This window comes from Cloeon dipterum, chromosome X (genome assembly GCF_949628265.1).
Source record: "Cloeon dipterum chromosome X, ieCloDipt1.1, whole genome shotgun sequence".
Lineage (NCBI taxonomy): Eukaryota > Metazoa > Arthropoda > Insecta > Ephemeroptera > Baetidae > Cloeon > Cloeon dipterum.
Genome location: NC_088790.1, coordinates 9,119,928 through 9,139,696, shown reverse-complemented (window position 1 = coordinate 9,139,696; position 19,769 = coordinate 9,119,928). Strand labels below are relative to the sequence as shown.

The 19,769-nt window shown below is 38.9% G+C and overlaps 2 protein-coding genes across 19 annotated transcripts in view; both read left to right on the top strand.

Annotated features, from left to right (window-relative positions):
• LOC135945129 (zinc finger and BTB domain-containing protein 24-like) overlaps positions 1–15,780 on the top strand; it is a 31,200-nt gene extending 15,420 nt beyond the window's left edge. For 2 of the 15 annotated variants that reach the window (XM_065492558.1, XM_065492563.1), the window contains exons 6-12: positions 8,081–8,164; positions 13,064–13,303; positions 13,461–13,566; positions 14,111–14,814; positions 14,943–15,021; positions 15,118–15,370; positions 15,448–15,780. In XM_065492558.1, coding sequence (XP_065348630.1) covers positions 8,081–8,164; positions 13,064–13,303; positions 13,461–13,566; positions 14,111–14,177 — 497 coding nt within the window. In that variant the 3' untranslated portion in view covers positions 14,178–14,814; positions 14,943–15,021; positions 15,118–15,370; positions 15,448–15,780. Of the gene's footprint in view, positions 1–593; positions 953–2,431; positions 2,725–3,405; positions 3,766–4,354; positions 4,687–6,560; positions 6,893–8,080; positions 8,165–8,781; positions 9,105–11,770; positions 12,093–13,063; positions 13,304–13,460; positions 13,587–14,110; positions 14,815–14,942; positions 15,022–15,117; positions 15,393–15,447 lie in introns of those variants that run through there. The other 13 variants (XM_065492559.1, XM_065492566.1, XM_065492560.1 and 10 more) reach the window with 13 other exon arrangements.
• A 546-nt stretch (positions 15,781–16,326) lies between these two features.
• LOC135945212 (Golgi membrane protein 1-like) lies at positions 16,327–19,740 on the top strand. 4 transcript variants are annotated; one of them, XM_065492738.1, is made up of 7 exons: positions 16,328–16,909; positions 17,062–17,193; positions 17,391–17,454; positions 18,041–18,136; positions 18,191–18,220; positions 18,296–18,341; positions 18,959–19,103. In XM_065492738.1, exons 1-7 carry the CDS (start codon positions 16,520–16,522, stop codon positions 18,966–18,968), a joined length of 768 nt encoding a protein of 255 aa, XP_065348810.1. In that variant the 5' UTR covers positions 16,328–16,519; the 3' UTR covers positions 18,969–19,103. The 4 variants fall into 4 exon arrangements, with proteins under 4 accessions (XP_065348807.1, XP_065348810.1, XP_065348806.1 ...); XM_065492734.1 differs by lacking the exons at positions 18,191–18,220; positions 18,296–18,341 and having other exon boundaries at positions 16,329–16,909; positions 18,959–19,740; XM_065492735.1 differs by lacking the exons at positions 18,041–18,136; positions 18,191–18,220; positions 18,296–18,341; positions 18,959–19,103 and adding an exon at positions 17,511–17,877 and having other exon boundaries at positions 16,327–16,909.
• The last annotated feature ends 29 nt before the right edge of the window (positions 19,741–19,769 follow it).

The following is a 19,769-nucleotide window of genomic DNA, read 5'->3' as shown; positions in this document are numbered from 1 at the left end:
ATTTTTTTATTTCCATTGCGATCGGTAATCTGATTGATGCGAATAGTTTATTATTCTGAATAAATTATCACCTAAAGGAAAAAATAAACATTTTTAAATGGTAAATTAGCAAGTTGATTGAAAAATCCCTAGATCGCAAAATAGTTTTGATAAAAATATATCTCAATTTGCCCCTAAAATTCATATCATAATAATTTCGAATTACTTGCGTTGGCTGCTCGAAAATGCGCTCTCTGTTCATCAACGATAATGGTCAGAGTTAAAAGAATTTTAAAGTACAGATTACGTCACCGTCTGAAATAGTTCTTAACGGCACATTCTAAATATAAAGGGAATTGAGTACATGAACCAACATAAAAGCGCAGCAGATCTATTAAAAAGTGCTCTCCGAATGTGGTCATTGTTGTGCTTGAGTGCACAGATTTAATTACCAGAAACACTTCAGTTCGAAACGCTAAAGGACAGAGTTTACCATAGTCAATTATTGCAGTTTAGATCTCAACTATTTGAACTGGATCTTCATAAGCGTAGCGTAGAAATTGAAATTGATAAATAAAATGAATCAATTCAGTTCTTTGCTCAATTGATTGCAGGACTCACAAGTCGCGGGGAGGTGACAAAGCCGCTCCCCCTGAAAGTGGGCTGCAAATACGAGTGTCCGATTTGTAAGAGGAGCTATAACTATCGCCAATCCTGCACTGCACATATCAAGTCGCACTATGGCGAGTCCACGTGTACCGTCTGCGGAAAAACGGAAAGCTCTGCCAACAACCTGAAGCATCACATGGCAAAGCACGAGGGTCGAACCACGTGTCATAAATGCTATCGAGTTTTCTGTACGGTGTATACATTTAAAACTCACTCTTGCCGAGCAGTGCAAGACATACCTGGGCTTGAGAGGAAACCTCATTGAGTTCATAGAAAATCCTGACAAATCCCTGGCGCGTCTGGTTGAAAGAGTAGAAAATCATTGAACGCTTAATAAACTAAAAAATACGTTAGCTTGAGTCAACCATTTCAGAACTTGAAAAACTAATCAATTAAAATACACTGAACTTCATTCCTAAATTTCAAGTTAATTGATATTATTATACTTGAAATTAGTAAATTTCAATCTAAAATAAATTAGAGTTTAAGACAGTGTATTTGGAAGTGTTTTAATCCAACGGATGAATCATAAAAATCCAAAACATGATCATTTTTCAGTAATATTTTTGTTACTTTTTTAAGATCAGGAAGGCTTTTTTCCAGGAGACGGGCAGGAAGGCGTAGGTTCGAGTAGTGTGGTCCCTAGGAAATTTGGCTTAAAATTCCAGCGCCCCTTGTGTGAAGTCAGCTACGAATGTCGCCACACCTGCGGCGATCACATCAAGTCGCACTTTAACCAGACGACGTGCCTGATTTGCGGCCAAAAGTTCATTCTGGGCAGTAACCTGAGGATTCACATGACGGTGCACGAGAGTCGAACCTCCTTTAAAAAATACTAAAAGGTTTTCTCACGTGGCAATAATCAAGAAACGTCAGGGATTTTACAAAATCAGAATATGACGTTTTGGCGGTATATATGACTTATTTGAGTTTTATTGATGTTTTTCGGGTTAAATGCGGAAAAGCCAAAACTGATGGGGGTTCAAGCTGATTTTTTTGCGCAAAAAAAAACTGGTGCATTTTTGCACATTGCAAAATTGGCGAACCCTGGAAACAAAAGAGGCTTAAAACTAATTCACATATGCTCGATTTTATATTTTCATGTTCTCTCGCTACCCGCAATGCACATTATCAGGTCGCTTTTCAGCTAGGACTTGAACCTTTTGCAAAATAATGTTCAGCTCTGCTGAAGCTCTTGATGCTCAAATTTCATGCAGTTTACGAGACATCCGAGGTTTAAATCAGTGTCCCTCAGTTGCCCTAAATGCAGGGAACGTTTTCAGCTCCAAGCAAACACTTGGCGCTCACAAAGACTTGTCCAAGACAACGCGTAAAGTTAACTGCAGTAAGTTCAGAGTGCTTCCCCAGTTTTGACGATAAAGGATCAAACACGAAGGCCGAACCACCAATAAAAGATGCAAAAATGTTTTCCAGTGTCCAGTGTGGAGCAGCTCCACCTCTGCCCTGAAGCTTCAAATGATTATCAGTGCTTAAAATCAATTTGCATTGAACAATTTATGATGACAGCTTAATTCATTGACTAAAATCTTTGACTTATTTGAATAATGATCTTTTATCGCTTTTGCTGATTAAATGGGGGTTGCCACTGGCGAATCTATTTCACACCAATTTTCTTCCCTCTATTCTACGATTTGTTTGCTCTTTAACGTGCCAAAACAGCGAGAAAATTCTGACGGAATTTTTTCACACGCAATTAATTTTTAACTTGTGACTAATTTTTTAATACCTGCCTTATAAAGCTAAGAAAAAAATGGGTTTGCAGGGTATGAGCCTATTTCTCGGGAGGTCGAACCCTTATTCAAGTGCCTGATTTGCTGGAAGAGCTACAGTTCTCGCGGCGCCTGCGCCGCGCATATCAAGTCGCACCTCGGCGAGACGACGTGCACCGTTTGCGGGAAAAAGGAAAGTACTGCCGGCCACCTAAGAGCTCACATGGCCGTGCACGAGGGACGAACTACGTGCCAAAATTGCAGCAAGGTTTTAAGCACCGTTCGCGAGCTTGAGAAGCACTATAAGTCACGCAGTTGCATGTGGCTGTAAATCGGGTTTCGTTACCCTTGTGGTTGCTCTGACTCTCTCTGACTCTCTCCCCCACTTTGTGCTAGTGCGCCCTGTGCTCTTGTGACTTCTCACCCCCACTTAAGATGGTGCTGAAAACCTCCAGAAGTTTCCCCCATATCTCCTATCTCAAAGTGTACTTAAATTAACAACATTAATTAGCTGACTAATTGTTTCCTCAATTCATCGATATTACAATTTACAATAAACTCTGACAATAAAGGCAAACCCAATTTCACCCTTATTAGTAATGCACAGCAATAAATATGATTCAAATAAAACTCTACTTCGCGACGCACTTTATGGCCAGCCGTTTAGGCCGGTCTCTGTTCACTCAGTCTAATAAAGGAAGTTAAAGCAAGTTAAAAATCAGTAGTTGAGTGTTTTACTTCATACGACTACCGCTCCTACACCCTGTTTTACAAAACGAGAAGCTTATTTACGAAATTAAAGAAGAGTGTTGAACTGAATTTTCTGAAAGTGTATTGCAAAACAAAATTTTCACCGAACAAAATTTATTTTCAGAAATAGAAACCGATATTTGATATTTTTATATATTTTTTTCGTAAAAATTAAATAATTCATTTTATGTTTGTACAAAAACATGTTTTTAGCATGAGTTGAATTTGCCCATCACTTGGGTTTGAGTACTCTGTTAACGTGAAGCTAATTGTGAAGTTGCAGACCGCGAGCCGCAGAGCAGCAAAGACTCAAAGGCAGCGGCGGTGCCCGTGAAGCTCAACTCTGGCTGCTACGCGTGCCCTGTGTGCAACAAGTACCTGTCCGACCGCTTCAAATGTGCCTTGCACATAAAGACGCACTTCTGCGAGACCACGTGCAGCGTGTGCGGTCGCGAGTTTGGCCGGCCTGGTGACCTGAAGCTGCACATGGCCTTGCACGAGGGCCGCACCACCTGCCCTAAGTGCAAAAAGGTGTTCTCCAGGGCGGACAGACTCAAAATTCACTTGAATAAATGTTCCGGAACCTAAACATTTAATTAGTGGCAAATTCAAATTATATAACCGTGCCATGATGTATTATGTAGTCTTTAAAATTAAAATTCAACTAATATACATACTTTAATAGAACGCGCAGCTTGAAAAGTACTATCACAGAAGGGTGGATCGCATTTATTTATTAACTTTCCTTGATCCAAAGCAAAAGAAAATGTCACAGACACATTTTACCCTATAGCATTTTATCCTATAGCTCTTTAGACTAGTTTTGACAGTTGGTTCTTTTTACAGAACTAGATCGTTAAAATTCATCCGTTAACAATAATAAATAAACAATCGTTTTGGCACATCCTCCAAACTAGAGCTTGATCCAAGAACAGACCGAAAATTGTAAAAATTAATTTAAACTTATATATTATGCAGCTGATTTGGTGTAAACTGGTATAAATCTTTAAAAGAGCAGAGATGTGTCTAAACATATGCATGTATGTGTTAAAGGTTGCGAAATAAAATATTAATCCAAAGAGTGAAAATGTTTATTTTTAAATCTTTCGTACTCTTCCACGAGCAAATATCATTTCGCACACAATTTGATAGTTTAAATGAAACTTACTCTCCATTTCTGCATGTTATACAGTGTCTTTGTTTGAAAGTGGAAACTCAAATTGCAGGATACGATCCGAATTTCATCCACGGCAGCCGCGACGGTGGCGTGACGAAGCCTGTTGCCTTGAGAGTCGGCTCTGCATTTGAATGCTCTTTTTGCCAGAGAAGCTTCAGACACCGCAAGAACTGCACCGCGCATATAAGGTCGCATTTGGGCGAGACCACGTGCTCGATTTGCGGAAAAAATTGCGGCACCCGCGGCAACTTAAACAAACACATGGCCAGGCACGAGGGACGCACCACCTGCAAAAATTGCAGAAGAATTTTCAGCTCCATTCACCAACTCGTCACTCACGTGTGCCCTTTATTTACAAATCAATAATTAATTACAAAACTAAATAGAAATTAACTATGTCAAAAAATAATAACACGCGCACAGAAGGAATTTTGTGAGCAGCATTTTTCTCTAGTACTAACAATAAAGTGAGCACTTAACTCAAGCGGGAAATCATCTTAATATAGCTAAACATCTCCTTCGAGAAATCTCTGAAATATAATTCTCATGCTTTCCATCAAAATTCACTAAACCAACAGGCAGAGGGCGTGCGCGGTTTCTATGACATAATGAAAAAATTGAATTCGGAAATAACCGAATTAACGAGAAAGAAATAACGTTTCCGGCAAGCATGGAAATAAAGTGAAAAAATATCAATTTAACTCTCATCTAGGAAAGTCTTTTGAGTAATGAACTTTCCTCACCTAGACTTAGACCTACAGAATTTAATTTCATAGAAATTCTAGCAATATTTGTTGCACAAGAGAAAATACGCGAACTCAGCTTGAAAAGAAAAGATCCTGAACTGGGAAAACAAGCATGAGGCACCAAAACTGGCAAATCACCAGCAAAGAAAACGAAGATAAGTCGTACCCTAAAAAATTCAAAGGCAATAAGTCGTTCCAATTGGTCTCTTTGAAGATGATGCAGATGCGGCTCTTCCAAATGGTAATCATCAGATATTTTTTCAATTTAACTCAATTATCATAGTGCGTGTATGTCTCTGCAAGGGCTTCAAAGTTTTTGACACTGATTGTTCCAAGGACGCCCTATTCAAAATTTTCCGACCACCCGAAAATTATAAAAAGTATTTATTCGCAGTTCAAAAGCAACGGATGTGATCTTAATTAAGCGAAAAACTCCGCCATCCCCTCATATAATTTTAATTATTTGCTGTATAACGCAATATCGATCTTAAAATATTAATACAAAAAGAAAAAAATGGTTAATGCGGCCATTAACCTCATCCAACCAAATAGTTACTTGGGCACGCATTTTCAGTAGAGCAAAAATCAATTAATTTTAATATTAAAGATGCGGTATGGGGATGCTTTCCGTTGTTTAAATTATTTTTGTTCTATGTTTTTTAATTTATTTTTCTGTTCTGTATATGAAAAGATGAAAACATAAATTTAATGCTACATAATTATACAAAACAGTCATTTTCATGTTGAGTCATGCCAATATATAGGTGGCAAAATCGTCGATTGGAATAATATATAAAAGCAGCTTCCTTGGTGTTTATCGAGCTTTGGGTTTAGATGGGCATAGAATTAAATATTGATTCATTTTTAATTTATTTTTCGGTAATATGGCGGCGTTTTTTGCTTAATAAAAGTCGCCTCGGTTGCTCTGAAATTGAATATAATGCATGTTTTTAATTAATGATGAGTTCGAAAAATAAATTTTAGATCCTTTCAATCACCTAGAAATTTTATTGCGCTTTTATTATAAAGAGCCTTTTCTAGTAAGCAGAAATTGAAAGCTAAAAAGCACACCACCCGCTTTATATACCGAGGGCTATGCAATTAGCAGTACGGATTAAAGGAAGCCATACAACCGACATAAAACTGCTCTAAACAGGATAAAACTTATATACTGAAAACCTAAACGCAAAGGTTAAACCCGCCATAAACGTTTTTAGAGCCGTTTAAATCCTTTAAACTGCCATAGAGCTAGCCGTATATTCGATGAAAAGCGAAATTGGATTATATCCCGATTTCTGCTGTTTCATAACATGACGCATGCTTTCAGCATACTTTTTCAGCCGGGTTTATCCAGCTTATATCTCTGTTTCAGCATTAGGTTTTATACGCGTTATGTGCGGGGAGAAATTTTTGTAGGGTCCTTTTTGTCAAACAAACGTATTCAAAATAGACATTTATATACAGTAAATTGTTAAAATGCTGTCGCTAAGACTGGAAGGCCTTTTGCAGGAGACGGGGAGATCAACCTTGACGACGGCGTGAGGGTGTTTCCCGTGATCGTTGGCTCCGAATTCCACTGCCCTTTCTGCGAGAAGATATACAAACATCGCTCCAACTGCGTCGGCCATATCAAATTGCACTTTAACAAGACCACGTGCCCGGTTTGCGGCAAAAAGTATACCATGGCAAGAAACTTGAAGAGACACATGGCTCTGCACAAGGGCTTAACCACCTGTAATAAATGCAATAAGACTTTTTCCTGCGTGAGCACTCTCAAGGCACATTGTCTCAAAACCTGTCCCAAATCTTAAAATCCTTTAACCAAAGCAGCAAAAATTTGTTCGTGGGTAAAGCGGCCCAAACACTGCTGCGGCGCGTAGTCTGCGAGAGTGACGTAACTGACGCTCGTAAAACCGGTGATGACCTCTCAAGCTGGTATTCTAGAGCGGAAATCAGCCGGCACCCCCGCCTACAGCCGCCCCCGACACGAAGACTTCTTAGTGTTTTCGGCCAGCGTGCGTTCTCTCTCACTGTTCCCTTGGAAAGACCTGCCAGTGGCACCGTATATATACACAATAAAGTGATTGGCAAGGATCGTATTGCGATGTATTCGGTCTCATTTATCGGTTTTCCGCTAGAATTTTTACTTTTCCTTGTATGAATGTTATTTTGTACCTCATTCGGTTTGAATGAGAATGAACAACAATAATAATAAAAAACGGCTAAATGTATATGGTCCTGATAACAATTACCGACTGTAGTTTTTTAATAGAATAAATGTATTCATCACTTCACTTTTCAAATTTACCTCTATCGTTTATATTTGCGTACTGGATGTTTAATTATTTTTACAAAGGATTTTAATTTATGAACCCAACTTTAACCTTTTAAAAGAAAGTGTTTAGAGACAGTCATTTGACTGTCACTATAGACGCAGAGTTATTATTTTTTTGTTTTCTAAAAAAATGAACTTACACCCCTAAATAAAAATAAATAAATACCCCAAAGTGGATTGAATTCCCGATATACATAATACTCTGTTGGTGTAGGCTTAAAATAAAAATTAATCATACTAACAGTCAAAGGACGTGTGTGATTTCTAACCATTAATATATACTTCAAATTATTTTGCCAGTGGGTTGAATGGACGCTTTATACATATTTGGATATTCAGGCCTGCATCTGCCTGTATCGCGCAATACTGCCTTGTTGACGCCAAGATGCCACTGAAAGTCGTGGAAGTTGGCGTCAGATTGTGCTCTGAGCATCACAAGTTCTTTGGCACACAGTAAAAGTTGCAGCAACTACGTCAGGTCGTACTTAGACGAGACCACTCGCGCGAAATGTTTACAGGCGTTCGACAGTTAGTAGTCTGATTAGACATAGGGTAGTTCACCTGGGCCGAACCACCTGGTACAAATGTAAAAGGGTCCTCTCTAGCGGGTGCTTCGCCAGCTGCAATATCATTTGAACACCAAAATCTCATGCTCGCAAACAAACATTCCTAATACATCAAAATTATGTTGCAGATGAAACGCCCACCGGAGAACTGCTAGAGCATCCTGACCTAGCCAACAAAATTCCAGTTCAAAGCCAACTGGAACAGTTACAAGGTATTTAACTTTTTGCTATAATCATTATTTTTTTAGTAGTAATAAATATCATTGAAAAGATAGTGCACAGGAAATGAATGACCAAAAATTAAAACGTGCCTATAACATCTCTAAGATAGCGATTTCCTCGTCAGTACCTTTTCACTGCATCAAAGGGCAGTGATTCGTCCTTTCCATTTACAAAATAACGGGCTGGGAGGCGCACCAGCTCCGACTCGCCACTTGCTGGTTTTCTCACCTTTCTATAGCAGCTCCAGGTCCAGGACAAATGTCTGGCGTTTGAAAAAATACCTCGGTGCGGGGAAGCGAAAAGTTAGCCACATTATAGGCCCAAGCTCCTTTACGAAATCGAAATTAAGCCTGCTTTGCTTCATCACAAATCCCTGTATTGTCCAAGATCATTTTATGAAACGAGTTGAAACTATCGAGATCGCGACACAATTTTTATCGGCCGACAAAACTCACCTCGCCGATAACGTTTAATATGCAATTATTTAAATTATTAAATTTCTAGGAACCGAATTAAAACATCACATTTCTACACGGATTTACACTCTTACACACCTCAAACGTCCAGTTAAAATTGTAGTTAAACTTTGAGCTAATTGAATTTACAGGATGCGATGATGTGGCGAAGCCAGAAGTGATTGGAAACATTGACAATGTTCATGAATCTTTTTTCCGATGCTCTATTTGCCAGAAGAAGTTCCAACGGAACGAAGACTGCGTTGAACACTTTAAGTCGCACTTAGACGAGACCACGTGTAAAATTTGTTTCAAAATTTTCAACACTGTGGCCGACCTTGACGAACATCTTCCTGAGCACGAGGGCCCAAAAACGTGTAAAAAATGTTCCAGGAAGTTTCTTAACGATCGTACTTTTAAGAAACACTGGAGAAAGTGTTTTTGGGAGGAGGTAAATTGATAGCCCTTTCATAAAACAAAACATAAATCATGTAAAACTATAACCCCCCAACTATCAATTTAAAGCTCTTGCCTAAGTATTTTTTTTTAATAATGCATCCGTCATTGCGGCCAGTATATAGGAGTAGAAAAAACAAGACTGCTATACTCCATTGAAATAATTGACTCTGGCCTGTTCGTGACTGAACGTACACTAAACACATTTTTTAGAGACTGATAATTAAAATCACAGAATCATATTTGTAGAGCAGATTTTTGAGACTTAAATTATGGTGTCAGATCTTGAAAGTGCAATCTTTAGTAGTCAAAATGATTAACTTCTTACTATGACACTTAGATTTTAAATTCTATGATTGCATCAAGAAAAATTGTTACTGTGAATCAGCTATTAACTTTGTGTACATATAGTATGTGTTTCGTGGCAAGCCATAATAAAAATATCACTTTAAGCGCCAGGTTCGCACAATAATCTGATCGTTTGATGAAGTTAAACAACTCATTCAGCCTGCTTTCCAGAAACATGAAGGTGTTAGCACTTGTGGTGTAAATTGAAGCCACTAAACTCAATAAGAAGTTTAATATTTTATATATTAAGTGTGAAAAACTGCGTTGAGTAAGTGAAACGTTGAAAATAATTTAAACTGCGTTGGTAACTGAGGCCAGTGACCAGTGACGCTAAAAATTGACCTGGAAATTCGGGTGCTCGGTGTGCATGTGATCTACCACTCCCCAGCCAGTGCGTGCAGCACTTCAACCTGCATCCTTGGAACATCACGTGTCGAGTTAGCAGCAAAACGGTCAGCAGTCACCACTGCCTGAGGGGGCGCTTTGCCACGCTTACGAAGTGAACCGCATCCAATTTCCATGCCAACAATGTTGAAAAATCTTATTTATCAACGGGGACAACTTCATATTGCACACTTCCAAGAGTTACCGCTGCGTGAAGAAAGGGCTAAGACCAAGCAAACTAGCAGAGAAAGGTAAACTTTAACTGAATACAACTGTCGCATGATCTTGGCAGTAGCCTCTGTCTAGAAAAGCGAATTTGTGAAAAGGGCTATGAGTTTCTTATTTTTAAAGGAAAACTAAACTTCCCTCCCCTTTCAGTTTATCTTTATGAAAAATTATCTCTCCTCTACTTCTTTAGATCATGTCCTAAAAAGTTAGGATTATAACCATTTAATTGCACTGCATTTATAAAGAAATAAAAATTCTGAGGAAAATCATTTCAGCATAATTAAATAATATCGGATTTGCAGGTGTCCAAACCAGTTCAAGTGCCGAGGTCCTAAGTTGGTGCCGGTGTTGGCTGATTCCTGGTTCAATTGTACGAAGTACAAAGATCTTCAAAAACAGGCATCACTGCTTGGATCACATCAAGACAAACACAGGAGGAACCACGTGTAGAATTTGCGTTTATTCATCTAGAGGATCTACAGCAAGACTATACATATTTAAGGCCATGCATGACGTACTGCCGCACGCAGTGTGGCATATGTAAAAAAGTGCTCACCTGTATCTAATCTGTATCTGTATTCTATTGTTTAATCTTGTTTAATCTCACAGCAAGGAAACTGAACCACCCTTACCCCTAAAAATCTGTAAAGCCTAGTCAAATAATTTATACTATATATATGAGACTTTGTCCGAAGAAGAGAATTGAGATAGGATACTTTTGGCAAACACCATGTTAAAACGTTACTCAGGCGAGTAAAGCCAAAATTGGCCCAAACTTCATCGTCACATTTGGTTAAATACGCCTTACACAACGTAGGAAACTGTGCCGCAGAGCAGGTTTTATTCGCGGGTGGCATAATATCGTTCAACTGTTTCACGACGCGAAAGAAAAAACATTTACCGTGTTCGAGGGGGGGGGGGGCGGTCGCCGGAGACGAGGGTACCATGGATCGTCGCCTCCGTGGACGCCCCCAAGGGTGATACGCGGCATAACGTTAAGTCCGGAGCCCCGCTGAGGCACTTAATGAACCTGAGCTGCGCCAGCAGAGAGCAATTTTTGTTTGGTGGCAAAGGATTTTCAATATATATATTCTTACACACGAAAGAAAATGGATTTCCCCAGCGTAAATAGCGATCAGCTTTTGGACTTGCTTCACTTTCCTTTCAAAGATAGATCATTTCAGCAATATTCTGAAAATTAACTGCAAAACAGTGCCATAAAATTATTTTAAAGAATCGAGATGTTGGTTCATTGGTTTCTGGGGAAAAATTTAATTGCTATATGTCCTCAGAGGTGAATTTTTAACTGAATGATTTAGTTACGTTTTTTATTTAATTTAGGCGCACTTATTTTCTTGAGTCAATATGTGGAAGTATACAAAAATATTTTATATTGGAGCTTTTCTGATTTGATTTCATTGATGAAGAAATTGAAAATCAATTATAGCACATATGTGGCAAATAATAACTCGTTGAAATGAGTTAATATTAATTTAAAAAATGTTAAATGCTAAACGGATTTGGTTTTCACATTTTAAGCTTGAAAATTCGCATCTCGATCGTCATTATTCCTTGGTTTATTGCTGGTGAGGAATCTTTTGTAAAGATCCACCTCTCCCTAAGGGGTCTAAAAATATAAAGGTAAAAAATAAATACTTAGAAATAAAATGAGAGTGCTTGAGTTGGTTAAGATTGAAAATTGCATAAAAATGATTCATTTTGCAGATACATCAACGAAACCAGCGAATGTGGAGAAGGCCCAGCTGCAGCCGGTGGATTTAGGTTCGAGGTTCCAGTGCCCTCTGTGCAAGAAAACCTTTAAAACCAGACACGCCTGCACAAGTCACCTACCAATGCATTTTGGAGAGACCACGTGCAGACATTGCGGCAAACAGTTTGGGAACAGAGCCAACCTGAAGGAACATATGGCCGTGCACGAGGGTCGCACACAGTGTGCGTTGTGCAAAAGAGTGCTCTGCAACAAGAAGAGCCTCAGACAACACACCATTAATTGCTCGGCCCAGACACTAGTGGTTGTAGAGCAAGAGTAAACACATTTTGGTCTAACACTTTTGTGGCGGTTCCGATGTAGGTTGATGAAAAATGTAATTTTTGTTGTTCATAAAAATAGCTAAATATACATAGATAAAATTAAATTACCAAAATACTTATTTTTATTTGCGGTTAATCGTTAATCTGACCTCTCCTATTAATTTATTTTTATATTTTTTACACATGGAAAAGGTGAATCATGAAATAAACTAGTATGTGCTTTGAGACATCAAACAGTGAGGTTCATTCACACTGAAGCCTGGTGGCTTAGGCAACCTGTGTTGCAGGTGGTGAACGACCTTTACGCGCATGCTTTACCTGCTCCAGCAGCTGTCACTCGACCTACAGCAATTGAGCGTGCGAGGTGTGTGTAGTTGAATAATCAGAGTGCTCATAATTTTGAGTGAACTGCCACGCACTGCGTTGATTTGTTAGAAGGGTGGTGTGTTTTAAACCGTGCTTAAACCCGAATTGGGCTCAAAAGCTTCAAATACACTACGCCTTATAAGGAATAGATTGGAGCTGTATTTATTACCCTGCAACCCAACAACGCCTTTTAAAGCATTCTATAAATATTCCTTATCTTCTTTAAAAGCATGAGTCCAGCCTGCTGCCAAGGAAAATGATAATTAATCTTGCCTATATCACACATGAAAACGTCATTCTCATCATGGGAATACTATAATTTGATATATCTTTATTGTTATTCAAAGATAATTCACTATTTATAGTTATTTATATTATAACTAATGCAAAGGATGGGTCAAGAGGACTAGCAAAAACGATTAGATCGCGCTCCTTAAAAATTAAATATTTACTTTTTAGTTAGTATCTATGTATGTCGATATTGATTGTTCCATATTTATGTTCAAATGGAATTCACCCTCGTTGCTTTATTAACTTCAATTTATGCATGTGACTTTCTTTAATCAAATTTCAATTTGAAATTTCGATTCAAATTCACAGAAGAACTGCTTGAACCAGAGGAAGACGACACCACTTGCAAGGTTTGCGGCAGAACGGTTAGCACTCGACACAACCTTCAGGTGCACATGACCACGCACTTAGCAAATCGGGCCCGCCTGGCTTTCAAATGTTCAAAATGCGGAAGGATACTGACCAGTGAGGAGAACCTCAGGAGACACATGAACAAGTATTGCAAGAAGGGATCGAAGCAGCAACTTGGAAGCAAACTCAAGACCAAAGGTAAATTATTATTATTGATTCCAATAACGATAATTATCAGGATACAAGCTCCAATCACATACCCACGATTAAATAGTGTTTACAATAATTAATGAAACTGACAGCAAAGGTCCTAAAAATTAATTTATTCGTTTTGTTATTTTTGCAAATATTACAGCCAAAGCGGGCAACAAGACTTGTGGAACGTGCGGCAAAAAGTTCATCTCGCCACATAGCCTGCCGCGACACATGGCCATGCATGAGGGCCGCACCACATGCAAGAAGTGAGGCCGAGTATTTTCTGGTGAAAATCGGCTTAGTTTACACTACCTTAAGCTACATGGTGGAGAAAAGTAAAACACACCTCAGCAGAAAATACTCTTGGAATAGAAAGAAAGAATATTTTAAGCAAATTTTGTTCTACCAAGAGTTCAAAGAAAATTTCATCCTCTATGCAAGCTGTGGTTTTGATTTGTGATTTCTTGATCTTGAGTGATTTCAATTGCTGTCATTTTTTAAGTTTGAACAGAATAAAATTCTATTCAGTACAATTCTGGCCATATACTGCCTTTAAATCTTCGATAATTTTGTGTTTGTTTTATGGTGTTTTTACTGTGCAGTTTAATATTCCATATTTCTGGCCACGCCAATACTTAAAATACTCAATTCCTGCAGAACCCAACTTTTCTGGAGCAATTGGAAACAATGGAAACACAAAGACCTTTGAGAATTTGATTATTAAACGAAAATACCTTTTGTCCTTGTATCCCCAAAAAAGTTCATTTTGGAATTGACTTTCAACATTTAACAAATAAATCATTATTGCAGATTACGAATGGACTCGCAAAGATTATGGAAAAAATATAGTTTCCGCACATCTCGTCAGTTCTTATGAGAGCAAGTATGGGTGGCGAAAACTGTAAGTCGGTGGCGGAAAGTGTAATTTTTATAATGGAGCAAACACCACAAAAGTTGAAAAATTCTTTGCATATCAATTTGATTTTTACTCTAAATTTTAATATCATCAATTGTGCATGCAAATGCAAACTATCGTAAAAACACTAAAACACGAAATTTTGTTTGCGCTTATCTTTCGGTAAATACAAATATTTAAAACTTTAGGAGCAGTTCTCCGCGTATGGAATTTTTTTCGTTTAATGTTTAGGTGACAATTATATTTGCTTAAAGTACTTGTTTGTAGATGGTGAAATTTCAAGTTTGAAGCTCGGAAAATTCAAAAGTAAGGGATAATAAGCCCTTTGATTTTTTTCGGGGTTAGGGCTGAAATGTAACCCGTGAAATTGTGCATAGTAGTCGAAATTTAAGTTTAATTTTTAAAGCTTTTTTAAAAAATATATGGTTTATTTTTAGCAGTATTCTTATCTATTTTCAAACTTTTAACAGATTTTGCAGTGCTTGAGTCTTCCCCTGCAAATGGAGTTGCTAGTGTGAACTCATGGAAAGGTCGCAAAGTTTACTGCAACAAAGACCAAAGACACACCAAGACTAACCCTGACTATGAATGCATATCAGTTAGTGCTCCAATAATTTTTTATTGCTATTTTTTTAATTAAAACTTACACTGGGTTAGTGGGAATTTCACTCTTTGTCTACTTTTAAAAATTACTTCTCTTATGACTGAAGATTTAATTGATTCCAGAGAGCAGTGCAGCCTTTACCAACAAAAGGAAAATGATGATCAGTTTTTGAAATTTCCTAGAAACTCCAAAGAGCCTGGCGTAAGTGTTATAATGGCCTTTGTCAATAAAATTATTTATAGCATAAAATTTTAATAACTATTTTATTTCCTTTTTCTAATTATATTTAATTTACAGCTCCGAGTACTAAAAAATTCCCCGAGAGGGCTAATGATTTAAACAACAATAGAACTGGATAAAGTCACTAGCAAAGAGCGAGGACCAAATCAACCAGCGAAAAAAATTAGCCATCGGTTAAGGGATCTTGCTTTCTCTATGGTCCATGAGTGGACTGCATTATTTACATCAGTAAATGGAGACAAGAAACCTTGAGGGGATAACCGCATCGCCCACGCACCCTTCCCAGAAGAGGTCTTGGAGGAAGTTTGTGGTTGGTTTTCACAATGCATTGCGTGTGTTCAATATATTTTTCATTCGATCATTTAAAAAATGAAATATTATTTTCAGAATACCTAGGATTGGGCCCTCTGAGATGGGTGGATAGATCTTTGAAGCAGCCTCTTCAAAAATTTATGTCAAAGAAAAAAAGCTTGACATCTACCTCACTGATTACTCCCGACCTGATAACAGTGACGATCTGCAGTTCAAAGATGAAAATGAGAGCGTGCAAATTTGAAGAAATTCCCGATATTCATAAGGATATATGAAACAAGATGAAAATCAGCTATCTCAAGCTATATTTTCAATTTAACTATGGGCCTTTGCAATTTTGCAGTTATGTATGATGTACCTTAAGCAATAATTAAAATATATCCAATTAATCCAATTGGTTACTCAGTATATATGCGCACGGGTTTTTTTCTCCTAGAACCACACGCTTTCGCGGAAGGAACTAAAACGGTTCTTATAATTTAAGTTCTATCATGGGACTGTTTAATTCCACGATGGAACTGTACAGTTCATTCAAAAGGAATTGTTTCAGTTCAGATTAAAATCGACGCTGAAATTTTCAGTTCTCTGTGTCAAATCTGTATTACCGATCCAGTATTTATCTTTTTTCCTGAACTGGATTGCCTTAATATGCATGGCTGTTCAACTGTGGCACAAAGGAGACTAATGAAATGCATGCTTATTATTTCTCTGTTTATTTTGCACTGCCTCCCCTTTATTATCTGATGTCCAGAGTGACTACCATGCATAATTACGTTTTAAGATTTAACTCCCTGGAATCGTATTTTCTGACTGGGCAGGCAGTCATATATTCATTATAAGACTGACTGTGTCTGCTGTAGGCCTCAGCAATGAATTCGAAGATCTTTCCCAGCGCGCCAGTGGCCGCAAAAAAGGGGTGTGTCCTAAGGTGCCGCCAATGAGCGCTTGGTTCGCCAGCCGCAGCCGTCTGCGGAAGGACAACAGAAAACATGGCCGCGTCGCAGTGCTGAGCGCGATTACGGGGCCCTGAATCCTGCATCGTATCAGCGAGAGCGCGGTGCTGACGTGTGGGCAGGCGACGCGAGCGAGTCGAGTGTGTGATTTTCGCCGACACTTTGGGCCGAGGTCAGCGGTCAGTGCGGCAGCGATGGGCTTGGACAGCATGCGAGGAACACACGGTCGGTGCCCCCCGCTGCTGGTCGGCGGCCTGCTGGTCGTCGCCTTCATCATGACCTGCAACTGGTGGTCATCGTCGACGCAGAACATGGAGCTGCTGAAGCAACTGGACGAGCTGGCCGAGCAGCTGCGCCGCTGCAACAACGACAAGGACCAGAGCATGCAGCTACGCTTGTCAGTCGAGGGCCGGCTCAAGAGCACCGAGGAGGAGCTGGCCCAGCTTCGCGTCCGCCTCGAGCAGCAGGACATCAACGCCGATGACACGCGCAAGAGCCTGCAGGACAAGGACGCAGAGATCGGCACCCTCAAGACCGCCGCTGAAGCCGCCAAGAATGCTGCCAAACTCTGCACTACCGAGCTGGTCAGTCACTATGGTTTCTCAACCTTTCCTTTCTTTCATTCTCACCCACCACTTTTTTATTTCAGGAAAATGCCCAGCAGGTTGATACTTTGATCTCCACTTACACGTTTTAATTTTTCAGTATGATTAATAATTGTTATTTTGATCCTCAGGAATCGCTGAAAAAAGTGAGTCAGTCGCAGGAGGAGGTGATCAAGAGCCTGAAGATAGAGAAGGACGAGCTGGCCAAACAGAAGGAGGAGAGGCGCAAAGACGCGGAAAAACTTAAGACTGATCTGGAAAAGGTATGTGAAATAATTTCTAATGGGGTTTTTATAATAAATATTTAAATAATTTAGGATATTATCCACGTCTATGTTTATTTAAATATTTCTCTATTTTGCATTAGAAACAAAATTATCCAATTGCATTTTGTATTGAAAGAATTAAAAGTATCATAAAATTATGCGTATAAAAGATTCTTATGTGTTGTTTTCGGCAGGTGACATCTGAACTGAACAATCTGAAGGCGAGTCAGCCAGCGCCAGGCACGCCAAACGTGGCAGGTAAGCTGTCACAGCCGCTTGATTTTTCCCGCTCGCTCCCACAACACGCTCTGCAGCTCTAGTGCGTACTCGCGGCTACGACAGTCGTGTTTCCAACGTGCAGATAGTCGATCGCGGTCTCATAGGAATCAAGTTCCATGGGCTGCCCGTACTGCCACACGATCCACCCGGCGTTGCCCGGCCCCAGCCACGTTTTTCTGTAACTAAAATTCGGGCCGGCCAAGGTAACCAAACACTCGGCAAAGGGAGCACTTACATTCTGGGCTTAATTAATCTTCTAGAATTTTTCCTTACAAAGTGTGGATTTTTATAATGATTTTGATGTTGTTTAAACGTAATAAAAGGAAAGAAATCAAAGCTGAGGAAAATCTTCAAGGTGTTATTTCAAACTTTTATTACAAAATTTCAAGGGCGCAAGCACAGTTACATTGTCATTTTTTTTAAATTTTACATGAATTTGCCAGGTATAATTCGGGCTCAGCTCCATTCCAATTTGTTATGTTTTCCCATACAAAATATTTTAATGGGTGCCATGAGTGTGAGTGTGTGCATTGCATGACATGAGCTTTTTGGTGTGGTGTTTCAGCAAAAGTGGCTCCGGCGTCAGCGGTTAACACAAAATCCAAGGCTGCTGATCTGAACGCAGACGAAAAGGATGAGGACAATGCCAAAGAGAGAGAAGGTAAGTCTTTCTGTCAATTACAATATTGCCATTTCTAAAAATGGACCCTGACAGCAAAGAGATCGAAATTTAAACCACCTCCAGGTAGTAATCTAAAAACGCGTGTCGCATGAGCTTTGCTAACCGGTGTGTTGGGTTTCAATGATATTGAATTTTTAGTTCGCACACACCCAGGCATGGTTGTAGTCGAGATTATTCCCAGCAGGTAATTATCGGATAAATTTCTTTGAAGAAACTGAAGTTATGAACCAAATGACTGGTTCAACTTAAGAAAGTCACAAATTTTGATCAGAAGACTTTGTGGATTTTATATCTTTGTGGATTAATAGACAGCATATTACGTTGAAATTTGCGCGGAACGCTAAAAAGCACTGTTTTATTTATGACAGTTTATTTGTTGAGTGACCAAAATATATGTATGTATTTAAATTAAAACAGATTTTGTGCCATTGGTTGCAATAAATATTGGATTTTTAAAATTCATAGAATTTTTCATACTCTCTTGCTTGTTTGGCGCTAAATATGATATTTTTCTGGAGTTGAATCATTAAAATTAAGAATAGTGTTTTTTACCGGTTTCTATTTTCAATAGTTCATTTTTGTTGCAAAATTGGCAAACCCTGAAAAAAAGGCTGTAAGATGTGCTTGGTCTCTTCGGTTAAAATAAATCCGCAGACCTAAAATAGAAAAAAAGACAGAAAAATTATTTTGGAAAGATACAGCAGTTAGACTGCAGATTGAACAATGAGTGATCTCAGCCCTCGCTCTTCTTTTTTATCGTTGATTCTTTTCCATTGGTTTAAATCCCATACAATTTTCCAGATCCCATTAACAATAACGAGGCGGTGGATGCAGCAGCAGCGGACGATGAGCGTTTCGACAACAAGAATACTAATGACGAGGCGGACAACAACAATTTGCCAGACGCGAATCCGGCCGAGGACAGCGTGGACCAAATGGCGCAAGCCATCCAACAGGACAACAACAACGGAGGCGGTGTGGCGCCCGCGCCGCCGGCCAAACCCTAGAGACGCTCTCCTCCAACTTAAGTGCGAATTTTTAGCGAGAGGGCTTTCATATCCGTCTGCCGCCGTCGCGTTTTAACTTATTGTATTTTTTGTCTCACTCTGCTGCGTTGCCATTTTTGAAACACGTCGTATTGCGTTGCTTTTGTTCAAGAATCGATGCATTTTCCAGACACCTCCTGCGTGTGATGTTGTGCTATTCAAACTTGTCTAAGAACTCGAGAGCATTTTGAAAGGAGCTTTCCAATTACGTTTAAGCGAGAAGGAAAAAGAAACGACTGCTTTGATCTGATTTAGAGGCGGTTGCATTCGTATGTGTTATATTTATATCACTTTACAAGTGAAATCTTGTTGTAAGGTACATAGATTGAATTTTTAAAGAATTATTATGTATTTCTATGCACAAGTTCAAATTGTAGCTGTAATCGTGTTGGTTGAAATAAGTCTTCTCAGGTTTACATGGGAAACGTTATTTGCTTTTTTATATTATATTTTGGAAATCCTTCCTACTTTGTTCCATTTTTACAAAATAATAATTATGGAATTTGATGCAATAAAAACATTTAATTTAAAACTATATAGTCATCGTTTTTCTATTCAGTTAGTCC

Bases quoted from the DNA above. Each gene is read 5' to 3' on its own strand.
- LOC135945212 (XM_065492734.1), top strand. From the start codon at position 16,520: ATGGGCTTGGACAGCATGCGAGGAACACACGGTCGGTGCCCCCCGCTG. The intron at 17,194-17,390 runs GTATGTGAAATA...TGTTTTCGGCAG, and splicing joins TTAAGACTGATCTGGAAAAG to GTGACATCTGAACTGAACAA. The intron at 18,137-18,958 runs GTAAGTCTTTCT...ACAATTTTCCAG, and splicing joins CAATGCCAAAGAGAGAGAAG to ATCCCATTAACAATAACGAG.